Source organism: Myxine glutinosa, chromosome 12, assembly GCF_964187855.1.
Source record: "Myxine glutinosa chromosome 12, kmMyxGlut1.1, whole genome shotgun sequence".
NCBI classification, from domain to species: Eukaryota; Metazoa; Chordata; class Myxini; order Myxiniformes; family Myxinidae; genus Myxine; species Myxine glutinosa.
In genome coordinates this window covers 42,266,931-42,282,380 of record NC_136272.1, presented here as the reverse complement: position 1 = coordinate 42,282,380, position 15,450 = coordinate 42,266,931, and the positions used below count along the sequence as shown (strand labels likewise).

The window sequence follows — 15,450 nt, the reverse complement described above, 5'->3', positions numbered from 1 at the left end:
TGTCATTAATCAAAAAGGCTTCAGCACTATAGAGATTTTTTTAAATCCCCCCCCAAAAAAAACGAACTTTTTTTTTTTCAATTTCTTTTTTCATTATTTGGCCTAAACACTCCCAGACACTCACTGATGAACTTCTGAAAGTTTGACGAAGATCCGTTCAGCCATCTCTGAGAAAAATGGTGACACAGACACAGACAGACCAACGGCTCTCTTATATAGTAGATGTTCATTTAAATGCTGATGTGTTTATTTTTGGCTGCCATCCACCTTCCTCTATATTTAATTTTTCTCGAAGCCCAGAAAACTAACGCCCATTTTCCCCATAGGCCCTTGGTTTTGACCAAATCACTTAATATTTCACAGCCAAAAGGCCTTAACCCTATTCATCCGGGATGGTGGGGAGGGGATAAACGGAGGGAGAGGGGGTAGGGATTAAAATACGTTCTTGGCTTAACATGCTTGTACCTGAGGGCCTATGTCAGGATGTATGTTAAGCCGAGGACTGTCTGCACCCCCTTTTATTATGCAGTTATACTCTTGTACATGCTGTATGAAAACAACAAGCATCACCAGAAAAGATGAGAAACTTCTTTAATCTCACGCTTACCATGATCTGGACCTCTTCTTCGGAGATGTTGACATGCTCTCGCTCAAAGCATCGTCTCTGATTCTGGTTTTTTGTTTTTTTTCTGGATACAAGATCGAGGCTCGTGAAAGAGCCAACATTAATCACACAAAAAGTCAAACCGACACAAAAAACACAAAATAAGGGGAGCGGTAGACAAGATGGGGAGAGAGGAGGAAGGACACAAACACAACATTTGAGAGCAGGGACATCGAGAGAAATGTGGGAGGGAGAGGGCTTGGGGGGAGGTGGGAGAGGTATAAAACATATGAACACTGCAAGGACTTCCACGAAAGAAGTTGGAATTTCGAAAAAGTGTATCTGGGGTGAATTAGCGGGGATGGAAAAGATGAAGTCATTGAGTCAATGTGAATGTCAAGAAGAAAAATCCCAAAAGTCAAGAAATGTCAATGTTCGTAATGGAACACCCACGTCTCATCCCAAATCACAATATAATCAAGGAAACCCCCTTCATTATGGAAATGCTGAAGTAAGGCTGTACTGGTCTCCAAACACTGTGCCTTATGGGCATCTGTGAGCATTTTGGGTACCCACCAACATGACAGCTTTTGAAAGTTAATTTAGTCACGGACAATCATATGCACCGTGCTGTGGCTGATGCTAATTTCATCTAAAATCATGCATCGATCACTACGAACAATTTAGTTCAAACGGGCAAAATTCTGTGTGGATATGGCCTTCCAGGATGCTGTTGATCACAGTCACAAAACCCCAAGGTTATTTTCTTGATTGATGTCCAAACCAGCAGGTGAGAATTCCAAACTTGCATTTATTTTATGAAGTACAACACGAGCAGTAAACGCGGCATTCCAACGTGGCACAGTACACAGCAAAGCACAGCATCTTTTGACTGCCGGTTCTTCCTCTTCTTCCTTTCCCTTCCTTTCAACTCTGCTTTTCTATTTATATATTTATCTGAGAGAAAACATTCATGACGGTCTCTCCCTATACAAACTACTCACACTTGAGATGATTCAGTATCTGGCAATAACTGGAGCTGTGCAAAGAAAATAGATAACTGGTGATTGTTCCTCACGTGCGCAGCTTTCCAACGCTGCCGCTATCTTGACCACATGATTCAGAGTTGCCAATCTGCAACCACAGACCAATCAATGAGCCCACAATTCAGGGGTGTCAGCCCAACCCACATTGCTGGATGGAGACAGACATGCATATAATCACGTGCCACTGAAATGAAAAGTGGCGCAATTTATTGACTCGCACTCATAACAGAAGGGCCAAAAAATAAAAACACCCTTTTATGGCATTTTGGACAATTTCATTATTAGCTTCGACCGATAGCTAGGGTAGATAACAAACAATGCAGAATGTGGTTTTTTGTTTTTTTAACACCAAACTCTTCAAAATGAACAAATTCAAACATTTATATTCAAATCAAACTGGTACTGCACTCTTTGACGTCGTGACGTCGACCAATATGCCTCACCCACATTATTACATCATTATGCATACTTGTACCAGGTTTGCTTAAAATCTCTTCAGTTGTTCTCAAGTATCACATTTTTATCTGACATGACCTCTGACCTTTGATACCGAAATCTAAGTTCATTCTTTTCATTATAATGCATAGTTATCCCATGTTTGGTCAAAATCCCATCACTGGTTCACAAGTTAGCACAGTAACAGAATTTTTATCCAACAGGAACCTTTGACCTCCTGACCCCAAAATCTAACTGGTTCATCTTTACATCATTATACACTAGGGCATTGCCCGTACTATATCTATATCTAAAATTATATCCCCCCCCTCTATTTACATGAAATGGTTTGGTCCAAAGCGAACGGCTTGCGAGTACGGTGACAATCCCCCCCCTCTATTTACATGAAATGGTTTGGTCCAAAGCGAACGGCTTGCGAGTACGGTGACAATCCCCCCCCTCTATTTACATGAAATGGTTTGGTCCAAAGCGAACGGCTTCCGGAGTTTGGTAAAGAAATCGCCATCGCGTGCACAAACGCGCAGGAAAGCGAATGAATCGCAAATTCGGTTTTATTAGTTTTAAAACATAGTTTAACGCCAACATAGTTTGCAAACGTGAAATAAATGAATACGCTCTCAAATGTGCCATCCGAGGCAGAGTGTGTCCTCCACGTTCGGCACACGCGATCGTTCGCTGCTCTCTGATTGGTTGAATCGTTTTTTGGACATAGCTCGGTAAGTAATTGTCCGATTAATATGAAACCTTGAAAAGGCACATCCTCGGGTCCCCAGCAATATACCTGGCAAGTTAAAAGTATATCGGACCCGTGGTTGTCGAGAAACAGCGGTCACAGACAAACAGACGTACAGACGTACAGACGTACAAACGTACAAACGTACAAACAGAGATTACTGGAATTATAGATAGATAACTGAATGAAGTTTGACTTAGATCCATCCCCTTCAGCTGTAATCAAGTTATAAACCTATTACAGCCATAAAATTATATAAACCTTTGACCTCTTGGTGTTATGATTGTTGGGTGATTGTATGATTCTTGGTGATTTATGGGAGCGAGACATGGGTAATGAACGTAGAGCAGCAACGAAGGTTGGAAAGGGTGGAAATGCGAATGGTTCGACGGATGTGCGGAGTATCGTTGAGAGAGAGGAAGACAAATGATGAATTGCGAAAGATGATGGGAATAGAGCCTGTGATTGATGCTGTGAAGAGGAACAGGTTGAGATGGTTTGGTCATGTGTTGAGGAAGGATGAAAGTGACTGGTTGAGAAGAGTGATGGAAATGAATGTAGAAGGAAGTAGAAGACGGGGAAGACCGAGAAAGACTTGGCTAAAGATGGTGGAAGAAGAAATGCAGGCAAGGGGATTAACAAGGAGAGATGCAGAAAATAGGGCAAAATGGAGAAGATCGTCATGGGGACCGCAAGGCTAACCCCCGCTCTAGCAGGGAAAATGGCCTTTAAAATGCATGTTGTTGTTGTTGTTGACCTCTTGGCCCCAACATTAAACCAGTTCATCTTTGCATCATAACACATACTTGTACCAACTTCGGTCAAAATCCCATCACTAGTTCACAAGTTATCGCAGCAATAGGACTTTTGCCTAACATGACCTCTGACCTTTGACCTCATCACCCCAAAATCTAACGAGTTCATCTTTACCTCATTATACATACCTGCATCAAGGTCGACTTAGATCCCTTCAGCCGTTCTCAAGTTATCGCGTTAACGAAAACCTATCACGGACGGACGAACGGACAGACAGACAGACAGACAGAGACTGACTGACTGACTGACTGACAACCCGAAAACATAATGTATCAGGTGAATTCGTCGGCGGAAGCATAACAAAATGCCTTCAAAACCAAAGTAGAATAACGTAAAAAGAACCCAATGATTAACTGGAAATTAGTTTCTATAGTATTGGGGCTGGTAGGATGGCTTCAAGGTATGCACACTCTCCTTTGAGATGTCTAGCCTAGATTTGAATCTCAACCCACAGCTATAAACTCTCACCCTGGTGTTCCTCGGGCACAGCAAGACATCAATGCGTGCGTTTTCCTTTGGCTGGCCGTTATTCCCCTGGAACAATCTTCCAGCACGGATGTTTTGGTGAATGTGAAAGATTGGGATCTTTAATGCCCACCAATGCAGAGTGGGTTAGTGGCACCCTCAACAACTTAAGTGAAATATCAGGCTCATCAGCTCATTCCAGAAACACTTGTGGCAGAATAGTGTCCCCTGACTGACACCACAAGGAAGTGCGAATAATTGGAGCCACTATAGAAGAAGAAAAAAAAAAAAAAAAAGAAGGTCTGGCGTTGTGGACCTGAGAAATTCCAATATAAATGAGAAAAGAAATAAGAATAAACATCTGAGATTTTTTGCAACAAATCTGAACTTTGGTAAACAGAATCGTAAATCTAAAGCGATTTGTTACACACTGTTGTCAATATTGTTTCAAATTACTACTTTGAATATTATCAGAACAAAAAAGAAAAATTCAACAACATCCCACTTGTTTTTAAAGTTAAGACTTCTATATTATTTAGAGAATACCATTGACAACTAGCGGCTTTGAAGCTGAAATACAAACTCACAAGAGTACCATTACTCCATGGCTGCTGGTCGCGTTTCCTTAGACAACATAAGCCGCATCAGTTGCCCTTGAAACTTTTCCATTTTCTTCACATCCTGAGCCTGATCAGTCTTGTACTGCAAGCACTGGAAGAAAAGATGATGAGTGACTATTCAGAGTAGGCGAGGATGAAGTATAAGGTGAAGAGGAGACACATGGTCTATTTTCAATTCTAGTGGAAGACATGCGATTATGGGATTTCTTTAACAACATAGGGAAGGGATCAAGCCCAAAAAGCAAAGAAAGATGGGAAAATGTAGGATAGGGGTGCCGCAGATGATTGGCCCACAGTAAAATAAATGAGGGCGAGGGGTAGCAAGGAACTTTGCAGACAAAAGGAGTGTTCCAGAGTTGCACCAACAGTGCAAACCAAGTCTCAGAAGGACCTCCAAGAATTCCATGCTCAGTGTGGCTCCAGTCGCAAACTGGCAGAGAAGCAGCCCCAAGATTATGCACTAGATCCCGAGGCAGCCTCCAAGGGTGCTAAACCCAGGCTTGGGCCTGTTATCTTTCTGACAAGTGTGTGGGAACACCAACTATAATGATATCCTCCAACAGGCGCTGCAAAACCAGAAATGCATCCAGTAAGGCAGAAAGAGCCTCAAAAACCTCCAATCCGACAGCTTGCCCTAAGAGCTTGCAACAGAACTAATGCTCGGCTAAAGGCTCCATTCGAGGCAGGTCGTGATATCGCAATGGGTGGCTGCGGACAGCCTACCACCTAAAACTGTGTGCCTTTTCCTGAATGTGCCTTTGTGCAATGCAGTGAAATTCCTAACTTCCAAGAAGACTGAAGATGAGCTTGGGAAAATGGCAAGTTGAAAAGAGCAGCAAGCAGATATGCAAGAGTGGCAGAGCTGTGGCACGTCATTCTTACAGACAGAGACACTTTTTATATATGTAAAAGGTTTGAAGATACAAGTTGTTCAAAATTCCTTCTGATTTTTAAGTGGTGAAACCGCTTCAATATTTGGCTATGTCCTTCCGTCAAAAAATGAAGAAGAAGAATCTTTCTAATCCACCATATTTATTTCCAAAGGGCATTTCTAAAGGGACACACACACACACACACACACACACACACACACACACACACACACACACACACACACACACACACACACACACACACACACACACACACACACACACACACACACACACACACACACACACACACACACACACACACACACACACACACACACACACACACACACACACACACACACACACACACACACACACACACCTTGGGGAAAGCACCGTCACAACCGTCACTTCCCCGGATACTCTGGGTACCAGCGACGTCGTAACAATAGCTCCACTTTTCTCACCGTAATCAGTGGGTCATTTCCTCAAGAGGAATTTCCTCCTGCCCATGGATGCCAACCAATAGGGATTGTCCATGCTCTATCTTTTTCAAGCAAGGAAGCAGCACGTACCATTTTTAAAGTCATTGGTATGACTTGAACCGGTCACACTGATGCAAGTGGTGACACACTGATGCCGTGCGGTTTAGGGGTGTCGGTTTAGTCGTCAAGAACCCGACCATGTGGCAGGTAGCATTGGGTTACACGTTACCAGTGGCAGTCCCAAAATACCTGTATGATGGGTTCTAAAGGGTTCTAAAGAATTCTACAGGGTAATTCTAAAGGGTTTCGTTCATTTCTAGGCTTTGCCTATTTCATATTAAAAATGCCAAACTGACCTGCTTCCTTCGGACACGGGTGAAATTGTCTTAAAGAGTGAATACTTGCACAAACAGCATAATCCAATCAGCAAAAAAACGCTTTTTCACGGATTTGTATAAAATTTGAAATGCACTTTGAGATTATTTTGTTTACTTTTTGATTCTCCAACGTGCAACGCTGTCACTCGAATTTGCTCTGTCGAGGCGTACGTTTGTGGTTTGTGACTGGTGAAAGACTGACCAACAAGACACAAAGGAACAAACAATTCAGAGTTCAGATACCATTAGGAGAACCGGTTCCCTTTTTAAACACGGGTCTGCCATATTATTCACTTAACCTCATTGTGCAGCTCAAGAGTGGATATTGTTGTCAGCTGACAATGGCCCCATTCCCAATCTGGATTCAATGGGATTATGGCAAACAAATTGCTTTCCAAAGGACATACAAGCAAACCATTTAACAAATTTTATGTACGAGTACAACCACAGTAGTCCTTCGAACATTCATAGCTGCTGGAAATACAGTTGTCTTGTCTATGAAGAGCTCGTTTGTCTATAACATGTGGCTATTGATAAAATGATCAAGACAAAAAGAAAAATAGATTAAAAATAGAGCTTCCAGGGAAGCAGAACTCAACTGAACTGACTGGACAACTTTAAAGATAAAGTCTTAACGTCGTTTCGGAGCTGAAAACAATATGGCGGCCATTTTGTGACGGATCGGGTTGGAATGCAATAGCAACCTACCTTGTGTGGTAAGTGTTAAACAGTCTAAGTTTGATCAAAATCTGTTAATATTTGTGGACGCTAGAGTGTTAACGTCGTTTTCATGACCAAAAACAAAATGGTCGCCTAAGTCCGCCATTTTTCAACAGATCAGGCTGAAATGCAATACCAACCTGGTCCTTGGGGTAAGGATGTTGCATGTCAAGTTTGATCAGAATCGGTTGATATATGCGGACGCTGGAGTGTTAACGTCGAAAAGTTAATGGACGACAGATGCCGGAGGGTTCAGTACGTGATGAACTCAACTGGACGGTAGTCCAGTTGAGTTAAAAATTGATGCATAAATAAATAAAGGAATGAATAAATAAACGAAAAAAATAAGTCAATTAACAAATGAATAAATGAACACATGAATAAATGAACACACAAATAAATTAGAAAGCATCTCAAAAGACAAAGCCCGTTCACGTCCCATTTGTACTCACCGAAAACAACTGTTAAAAGAACAATTTTTTATTTCTTTATTTATTTATATTGTCGTGTTCAGGCCAATTAAGACCAACGCTGAATGGATGGACCGAATGGTTTTATGGGAGGTTTGATGGGATGGGAGGGAAGAAGGAAACAGGGAAAGCAATTAAGAAATAATTATACACAGCGAGGTGAAATAAATCTACAGAAATCTAGGGCGCCTCGCTCTACATTCAATCACAGACGAGGTAAGAGAACGAAAATCGGGTGGCCTTATCTCTGTTGTGGTAACGGAGGAGGAGATGGCGATGAGCAGCCTTGAACAGGTGAGGCGAGCAGGCGATGATGAGGAAAGCAGGCGATGAGGAGGCAGACAGGGCAACAACGAGGGTGACAATGCAGGCAAGGGGGTGGGGGGAAGGGGTTAAGGGGGGAGGGAAGAAACAGGCACGGGGCAAAGGCAGGAACACAGGCGGCAGACAGACAGGACAATGAAGAGCTCTTTTCCTCCGCAAAGCAAAGCTTTTCTCTCACACATTCCAATTCCCCACAGAAGCTCTTTATTTCCCCTAAACTCAGGCTCGATCAGGACACTCAATTCTAGTAGTTCGGTTGAGATTACGTGATGGCACGGCATCAGTGTGTCACCACTTGCAATTTCCTCTCCGGAACTGCTGATTGGATTGTGCCCAAACTTCACTAAAACGATATTTGGTATGTTGCAACTCAATTTTGTTCGCAGCATTAAAATGAAAAGGCATTAAAAAAAAATTGGGGTCTAAAGGGATCTACCGGGGGTCAAAGTGGGGCAAGGTTTGACACCCCAACCCCGCCAAAATAGGTATTTGCTTTCTTCTCTGAAACAAAACACATGATTTTGAAGAAACTTGATCACAATCTTCATCACCCATGATGTACTAAAGTTTGTTCACGGCATTAGAAAAATCGGGTCCTCAGGGGGTCTACAGGAGGTGGGGGGAAGGGGGGGCGGGGGTAGTTGCCCGCCAAAACAGGTTTTTCTTGTTTCCCCCACCCCACCCCCAAAAATACCCAAACAAACGTATCACAGTCAAAAATTGTAAGACAGACACCAAATTGCGTATTTTAGTATAAGGATTTGTTGAAAATTTATGACAAAAACTCAAATGGTTAAAAAAAAGAAAAAGTTATGCCCTCAGGAACAGTCTGGGATGCAGATGGGCATCCCAGATGTCTGGGAACATTCCAGCAGATGGGCTGATAAACAAAAACCAATGAACAAATATAAATAAGACATTTGAAGCAAACTGTATTGAATGCCATTAGGTTGTGCCATGGTTTGTAGTTTTAAGCAAGTTGTTGACTCACCACAGCATCATCAGTGACCTTCATTCCAAGAAAACCATCACAGTGCCGATATTTCAAGACCACGCGCACCTGGAAGAAAGCACATGGGTCTTTGGGGGAATATTGAAACAGAACAACTTATCATTCAGTCATCTTTTCAGGGGGACTAACACAGTTTAAACTAGAACAGCACTCAGTAGAGAGCAAACCTCCACCTGGTTGGCCATATCACCCAATGGTGAAGAATCACTTAAAAAATTCTCCTAGCTGGATCCAGATCCGGATCTGCCCCAAAATTGAATAGATTCTTTCTTGTCACACACACAACCTGCCAAACAAGTTTCGTCCAAATCCATCCACAACGTTTTGAGATATCCTCAAAATTTAGCTCTTTCACGAGCCTCGATCTTGTATACAAAAAAAAAGAATAAAAAGAAAAGAAAAAAAAATCCTGCTATGTATCCTTTTTGGCCTGATCTCCCAATGGCTAAGAATCACTTAAAAAATAGTAGCCGAATCCGGATCTTCACCAAAATCGAATCATTTCGTCCCTGTCACATACGCTACATCTCTGCCAAATTTCGCCCGAATCCGTCCACGACTTTTTGAGATATTTTGTTCACAAACGGACAAACAGACAGACAGGGGTGAAAATATAACCTCCATCCACCTTTGGTGGTGGAGGTAACTAGAACAGCACTGGGCAGAGCGCATACCTCCACCAGGCTGAACAGATTGTGTTTTGTATCCCACTGATAGGCCGGATCTGGATTCAGACCTTAACCAAAATCTAATCGGCTTGTTCTTGTCGCCTAACCAACTCGTCCACCTAGTCCTTTTAGCCCGATCACTCAATGGTGAAGAATCATTTTGAATTTAAAAATTCTCGTATCTAGATCCGGATTTTCACCAAAATCGAATCAATTAGTCCTTGTCACACACCCAACCTCTCCACCAAATCTCGTCCAAATCCGTCCACAATATTTGTACATCTTGTTGACAGACAAAACAGACAGACAGACAGACAGGGGTGAAAACATGAGGGAAATGGATGAGGGGTTAAAGGGGTGAGGAGTTAAAGGGGTGAGGGGTTAAAGGGGTGAGGGGTTAAAGGGGTGAGGGGTTAAAGGGGTGAGGGGTTAAAGGGGTGAGGGGTTAAAGGGGTGAGGGGTTAAAGGGGTGAGGGGTTAAAGGGGTGAGGGGTTAAAGGGGTGAGGGGTTAAGGGGGTGAGCGGTTAAGGGGGTGAGCGGTTAAGGGGGTGAGCGGTTAAGGGGGTGAGCGGTTAAGGGGGTGAGCGGTTAAGGGGGTGAGCGGTTAAGGGGGTGAGCGGTTAAGGGGGTGAGCGGTTAAGGGGGTGAGCGGTTAAGGGGGTGAGCGGTTAAGGGGGTGAGCGGTTAAGGGGGTGAGCGGTTAAGGGGGTGAGCGGTTAAGGGGGTGAGCGGTTAAGGGGGTGAGCGGTTAAGGGGGTGAGCGGTTAAGGGGGTGAGCGGTTAAGGGGGTGAGCGGTTAAGGGGGTGAGCGGTTAAGGGGGTGAGCGGTTAAGGGGGTGAGCGGTTAAGGGGGTGAGCGGTTAAGGGGGTGAGCGGTTAAGGGGGTGAGCGGTTAAGGGGGTGAGCGGTTAAGGGGGGTGAGCGGTTAAGGGGGGTGAGCGGTTAAGGGGGGTGAGCGGTTAAGGGGGGTGAGCGGTTAAAGGGGGTGAGCGGTTAAAGGGGGTGAGCGGTTAAAGGGGGTGAGCGGTTACAGGGGGTGAGCGGTTAAAGGGGGTGAGCGGTTAAAGGGGGTGAGCGGTTAAAGGGGGTGAGCGGTTAAAGGGGGTGAGCGGTTAAAGGGGGTGAGCGGTTAAAGGGGGTGAGCGGTTAAAGGGGGTGAGCGGTTAAAGGGGGTGAGCGGTTAAAGGGGGTGAGCGGTTAAAGGGGGTGAGCGGTTAAAGGGGGTGAGCGGTTAAAGGGGGTGAGCGGTTAAAGGGGGTGAGCGGTTAAAGGGGGTGAGCGGTTAAAGGGGGTGAGCGGTTAAAGGGGGTGAGCGGTTAAAGGGGGTGAGCGGTTAAAGGGGGTGAGCGGTTAAAGGGGGTGAGCGGTTAAAGGGGGTGAGCGGTTAAAGGGGGTGAGCGGTTAAAGGGGGTGAGCGGTTAAAGGGGGTGAGCGGTTAAAGGGGGTGAGCGGTTAAAGGGGGTGAGCGGTTAAAGGGGGTGAGCGGTTAAAGGGGGTGAGCGGTTAAAGGGGGTGAGCGGTTAAAGGGGGTGAGCGGTTAAAGGGGGTGAGCGGTTAAAGGGGGTGAGCGGTTAAAGGGGGTGAGCGGTTAAAGGGGGTGAGCGGTTAAAGGGGGTGAGCGGTTAAAGGGGGTGAGCGGTTAAAGGGGGTGAGCGGTTAAAGGGGGTGAGCGGTTAAAGGGGGTGAGGAGGTAAAGGGGGTGAGGAGGTAAAGGGGGTGAGGAGGTAAAGGGGGTGAGGAGGGTAAAGGGGGTGAGGAGGGTAAAGGGGGTGAGGAGGGTAAAGGGGGTGAGGAGGTAAAGGGGTGAGGAGGGAAAGGGGTGAGGAGGTAAAGGGGAGAGGAGGTAAAGGGGAGAGGAGGTAAAGGGGAGAGGAGGTAAAGGGGAGAGGAGGGAAAGGGGTGAGGAGGGAAAGGGGAGAGGAGGTAAAGGGGAGAGGAGGTAAAGGGGAGAGGCATTATGGGGTAAAGGGATGAGGCGTTAATGGGTGAAGCATGAGGATAAAGGAGTGAGGGGATAAATTGGTGAGGGGATAAATTGGTGAGGGGATAAAGGGGTGAGGGGATAAAGGGGTGAGGGGATAAAGGGGTGAGGGGATAAAGGGGTGAGGGGATAAAGGGGTGAGGGGATAAAGGGGTGAGGGGATAAAGGGGTGAGGGGATAAAGGGGCGAGGGGATAAATTGGCGAGGGGATAAATTGGCGAGGGGATAAATTGGCGAGGGGATAAATTGGCGAGGGGATAAATTGGCGAGGGGATAAATTGGCGAGGGGATAAATTGGCGAGGGGATAAATTGGCGAGGGGATAAATTGGCGAGGGGATAAATTGACGAGGGGATAAATTGACGAGGGGATAAATTGACGAGGGGATAAATTGACGAGGGGATAAATTGACGAGGGGATAAATTGACGAGGGGATAAATTGACGAGGGGATAAATTGACGAGGGGATAAATTGACGAGGGGATAAATTGACGAGGGGATAAATTGACGAGGGGATAAATTGACGAGGGGATAAATTGACGAGGGGATAAATTGACGAGGGGATAAATTGACGAGGGGATAAATTGACGAGGGGGTAAATGGGTGAGGAGGTAAAGGGGTGAGGCGGAAAAGTGGTGAGGCGGTAAAGGGGTGAGGAGGTAAAGGGGTGAGGCGGTAAAGGGGTGAGGCGGTAAAGGGGTGAGGCGGTAAAGGGGTGAGGCGGTAAAGGGGTGAGGAGGTAAAGGGGTGAGGAGGTAAAGGGGTGAGGAGGTAAAGGGGTGAGGAGGTAAAGGGGTGAGGAGGTAAATGGGTGAGGAGGTAAATGGGTGAGGCGGTAAATGGGTGAGGCGGTAAATGGGTGAGGAGGTAAATGGGTGAGGAGGTAAATGGGTGAGGAGGTAAATGGGTGAGGAGGTAAATGGGTGAGGAGGTAAATGGGTGAGGAGGTAAATGGGTGAGGAGGTAAATGGGTGAGGAGGTAAATGGGTGAGGAGGTAAAGGGGAGAGGAGGTAAAGGGGAGAGGAGGTAAATGGGTGAGGAGGTAAAGGGGTGAGGGGGTAAAGGGGTGAGGGGGTAAAGGGGTGAGGGGGTAAAGGGGTGAGGGGGTAAAGGGGAGAGGAGGTAAAGGGGAGAGGAGGTAAAGGGGAGAGGAGGTAAAGGGGAGAGGAGGTAAAGGGGAGAGGAGGGAAAGGGGTGAGGAGGGAAAGGGGAGAGGAGGTAAAGGGGAGAGGAGGTAAAGGGGAGAGGCATTATGGGGTAAAGGGATGAGGCGTTAATGGGTGAAGCATGAGGATAAAGGAGTGAGGGGATAAATTGGTGAGGGGATAAATTGGTGAGGGGATAAAGGGGTGAGGGGATAAAGGGGTGAGGGGATGAAGGGGTGAGGGGATAAAGGGGTGAGGGGATAAAGGGGTGAGGGGATAAAGGGGTGAGGGGATAAAGGGGTGAGGGGATAAAGGGGTGAGGGGATAAATTGGCGAGGGGATAAATTGGCGAGGGGATAAATTGGCGAGGGGATAAATTGGCGAGGGGATAAATTGGCGAGGGGATAAATTGGCGAGGGGATAAATTGGCGAGGGGATAAATTGGCGAGGGGATAAATTGGCGAGGGGATAAATTGGCGAGGGGATAAATTGGCGAGGGGATAAATTGGCGAGGGGATAAATTGACGAGGGGATAAATTGACGAGGGGATAAATTGACGAGGGGATAAATTGACGAGGGGATAAATTGACGAGGGGATAAATTGACGAGGGGATAAATTGACGAGGGGATAAATTGACGAGGGGATAAATTGACGAGGGGATAAATTGACGAGGGGATAAATTGACGAGGGGATAAATTGACGAGGGGATAAATTGACGAGGGGATAAATTGACGAGGGGATAAATTGACGAGGGGATAAATTGACGAGGGGATAAATTGACTTGGAGGTAAATGGGTGAGGAGGTAAAGGGGTGAGGCGGAAAAGTGGTGAGGCGGTAAAGGGGTGAGGAGGTAAAGGGGTGGGGCGGTAAAGGGGTGAGGCGGTAAAGGGGTGAGGCGGTAAAGGGGTGAGGAGGTAAAGGGGTGAGGAGGTAAAGGGGTGAGGAGGTAAAGGGATGAGGAGGTAAAGGGGTGAGGAGGTAAATGGGTGAGGAGGGAAATGGGTGAGGCGGTAAATGGGTGAGGCGGTAAATGGTTGAGGAGGTAAATGGGTGAGGAGGTAAATGGGTGAGGAGGTAAATGGGTGAGGAGGTAAATGGGTGAGGAGGTAAATGGGTGAGGAGGTAAATGGGTGAGGAGGTAAATGGGTGAGGAGGTAAATGGGTGAGGAGGTAAATGGGTGAGGAGGTAAAGGGGAGAGGAGGTAAAGGGGAGAGGAGGTAAATGGGTGAGGAGGTAAAGGGGTGAGGGGGTAAAGGGGTGAGGGGGTAAAGGGGTGAGGGGGTAAAGGGGTGAGGGGGTAAAGGGGTGAGGGGGTAAAGGGGTGAGGAGGTAAATGGGTGAGGAGGTAAATGGGTGAGGAGGTAAATGGGTGAAGAGGTAAATGGGTGGAGGTAAATGGGTGGAGGTAAATGGGTGAGGAAGTAAAGCCAAAGGGGTGAGATTGCATAAATCACATATGGTCCCTTATTGTATGTCGCGGTATTTTAGTTTCCCCTTTTCACTTCGTTTTCAGAGAAATGTACTTGGTCGATATGACCACGAAGTGGACGTGTAAGAACTAGCCTATAAAAAGACGTGGACGTGGACTAAAGTATATAAAATATACACAAGCAAATAAACGACGATATGAGGTGAAAATGAAAATGTACACGTAACTAACGAGTGTGAGTGCACTCTAACTAACATATTACAACAAAAACATTTTACTTACCTTCTTCGGGCTGCATAAGCAAAGTTTCTCGCCAGCTCTGACAAATTCTTCCCATGAACGAAGATAAGTCATGATGAATACAGTGCCGGGCGGATGCTCCTACAATTCCTTCTTTTACGACACTTTTAATATAACATTGTCTTTAAAAGGTCCGTAATAATAGAGTAAGCGTTATAAAAATGTGATTTGTTTTTGCTTTAGATACACGTTTTAAGAAAGATGACGAAAATGGAAAGAACCAACCTAGCTGACGGCACACCCTCAGAGACTCGATATCTGCACTGCACTGCATGCAATAAAGATCACGTGATCCAGTGTTTACATTACGGTGTGAAAACGTCACACACTGCGCTCGCGAAGCGAAAACGAGGCTAAGCATTCATGTGCGTACGTGTGCCGTGTCTGCATTTTAAACACTAGGGCATGCCCGTACTATATCTATATCTAAAATTATATCCCCCCCCTCTATTTACATGAAATGGTTTGGTCCAAAGCGAACGGCTTGCGAGTGGTAACAATCCCCCCCCTCTATTTACATGCAATGGTTTGGTCCAAAGCGAACGGCTTCCGGAGTTTGGTAAAGAAATCGCCATCGCGTGCACAAACGCGCAGGAAAGCGAATGAATCGCAAATTCGTTTTTATTAGTTGTAAAACATAGTTTAACGCCAACATAGTTTGCAAACGTGAAATAAATGAATACGCTCTCAAATGTGCCATCCGAGGCAGAGTGTGCCCGCCACGTTCGGCACACGCGATCGTTCGCTGCTCTCTGATTGGTTGAATCGTTTTTTGGACATAGCTCGGTAAGTAATTGTCCGATTAATATGAAACCTTGAAAAGGCACATCCTCGGGTCCCCAGCAATATACCTGGCAAGTTAAAAGTATATCGGACCCGTGGTTGTCGAGAAACAGCGGTCACAGACAAACAAACGTACAG

The 15,450-nt window shown here is 45.8% G+C and overlaps 1 protein-coding gene across 2 annotated transcripts; it reads right to left on the bottom strand.

Moving 5' to 3' along the window:
• Nucleotides 1-1,395: 1,395 nt before the first annotated feature.
• LOC137437952 (signal recognition particle 9 kDa protein) lies at nucleotides 1,396-14,978 on the bottom strand. Of its 2 annotated transcripts, none has more exons than XM_068132738.2 (4): nucleotides 14,512-14,978; nucleotides 8,983-9,051; nucleotides 4,708-4,831; nucleotides 1,396-1,738 (listed from the first exon to the last, which is right to left on the bottom strand). In XM_068132738.2, exons 1-3 carry the CDS (start codon nucleotides 14,581-14,583, stop codon nucleotides 4,718-4,720), a joined length of 255 nt encoding a protein of 84 aa, XP_067988839.1. In that variant the 5' UTR covers nucleotides 14,584-14,978; the 3' UTR covers nucleotides 1,396-1,738; nucleotides 4,708-4,717. The 2 variants fall into 2 exon arrangements, with proteins under 2 accessions (XP_067988839.1, XP_067988840.1); XM_068132739.2 differs by having other exon boundaries at nucleotides 4,716-4,831; nucleotides 14,512-14,648.
• Nucleotides 14,979-15,450: the final 472 nt, after the last annotated feature.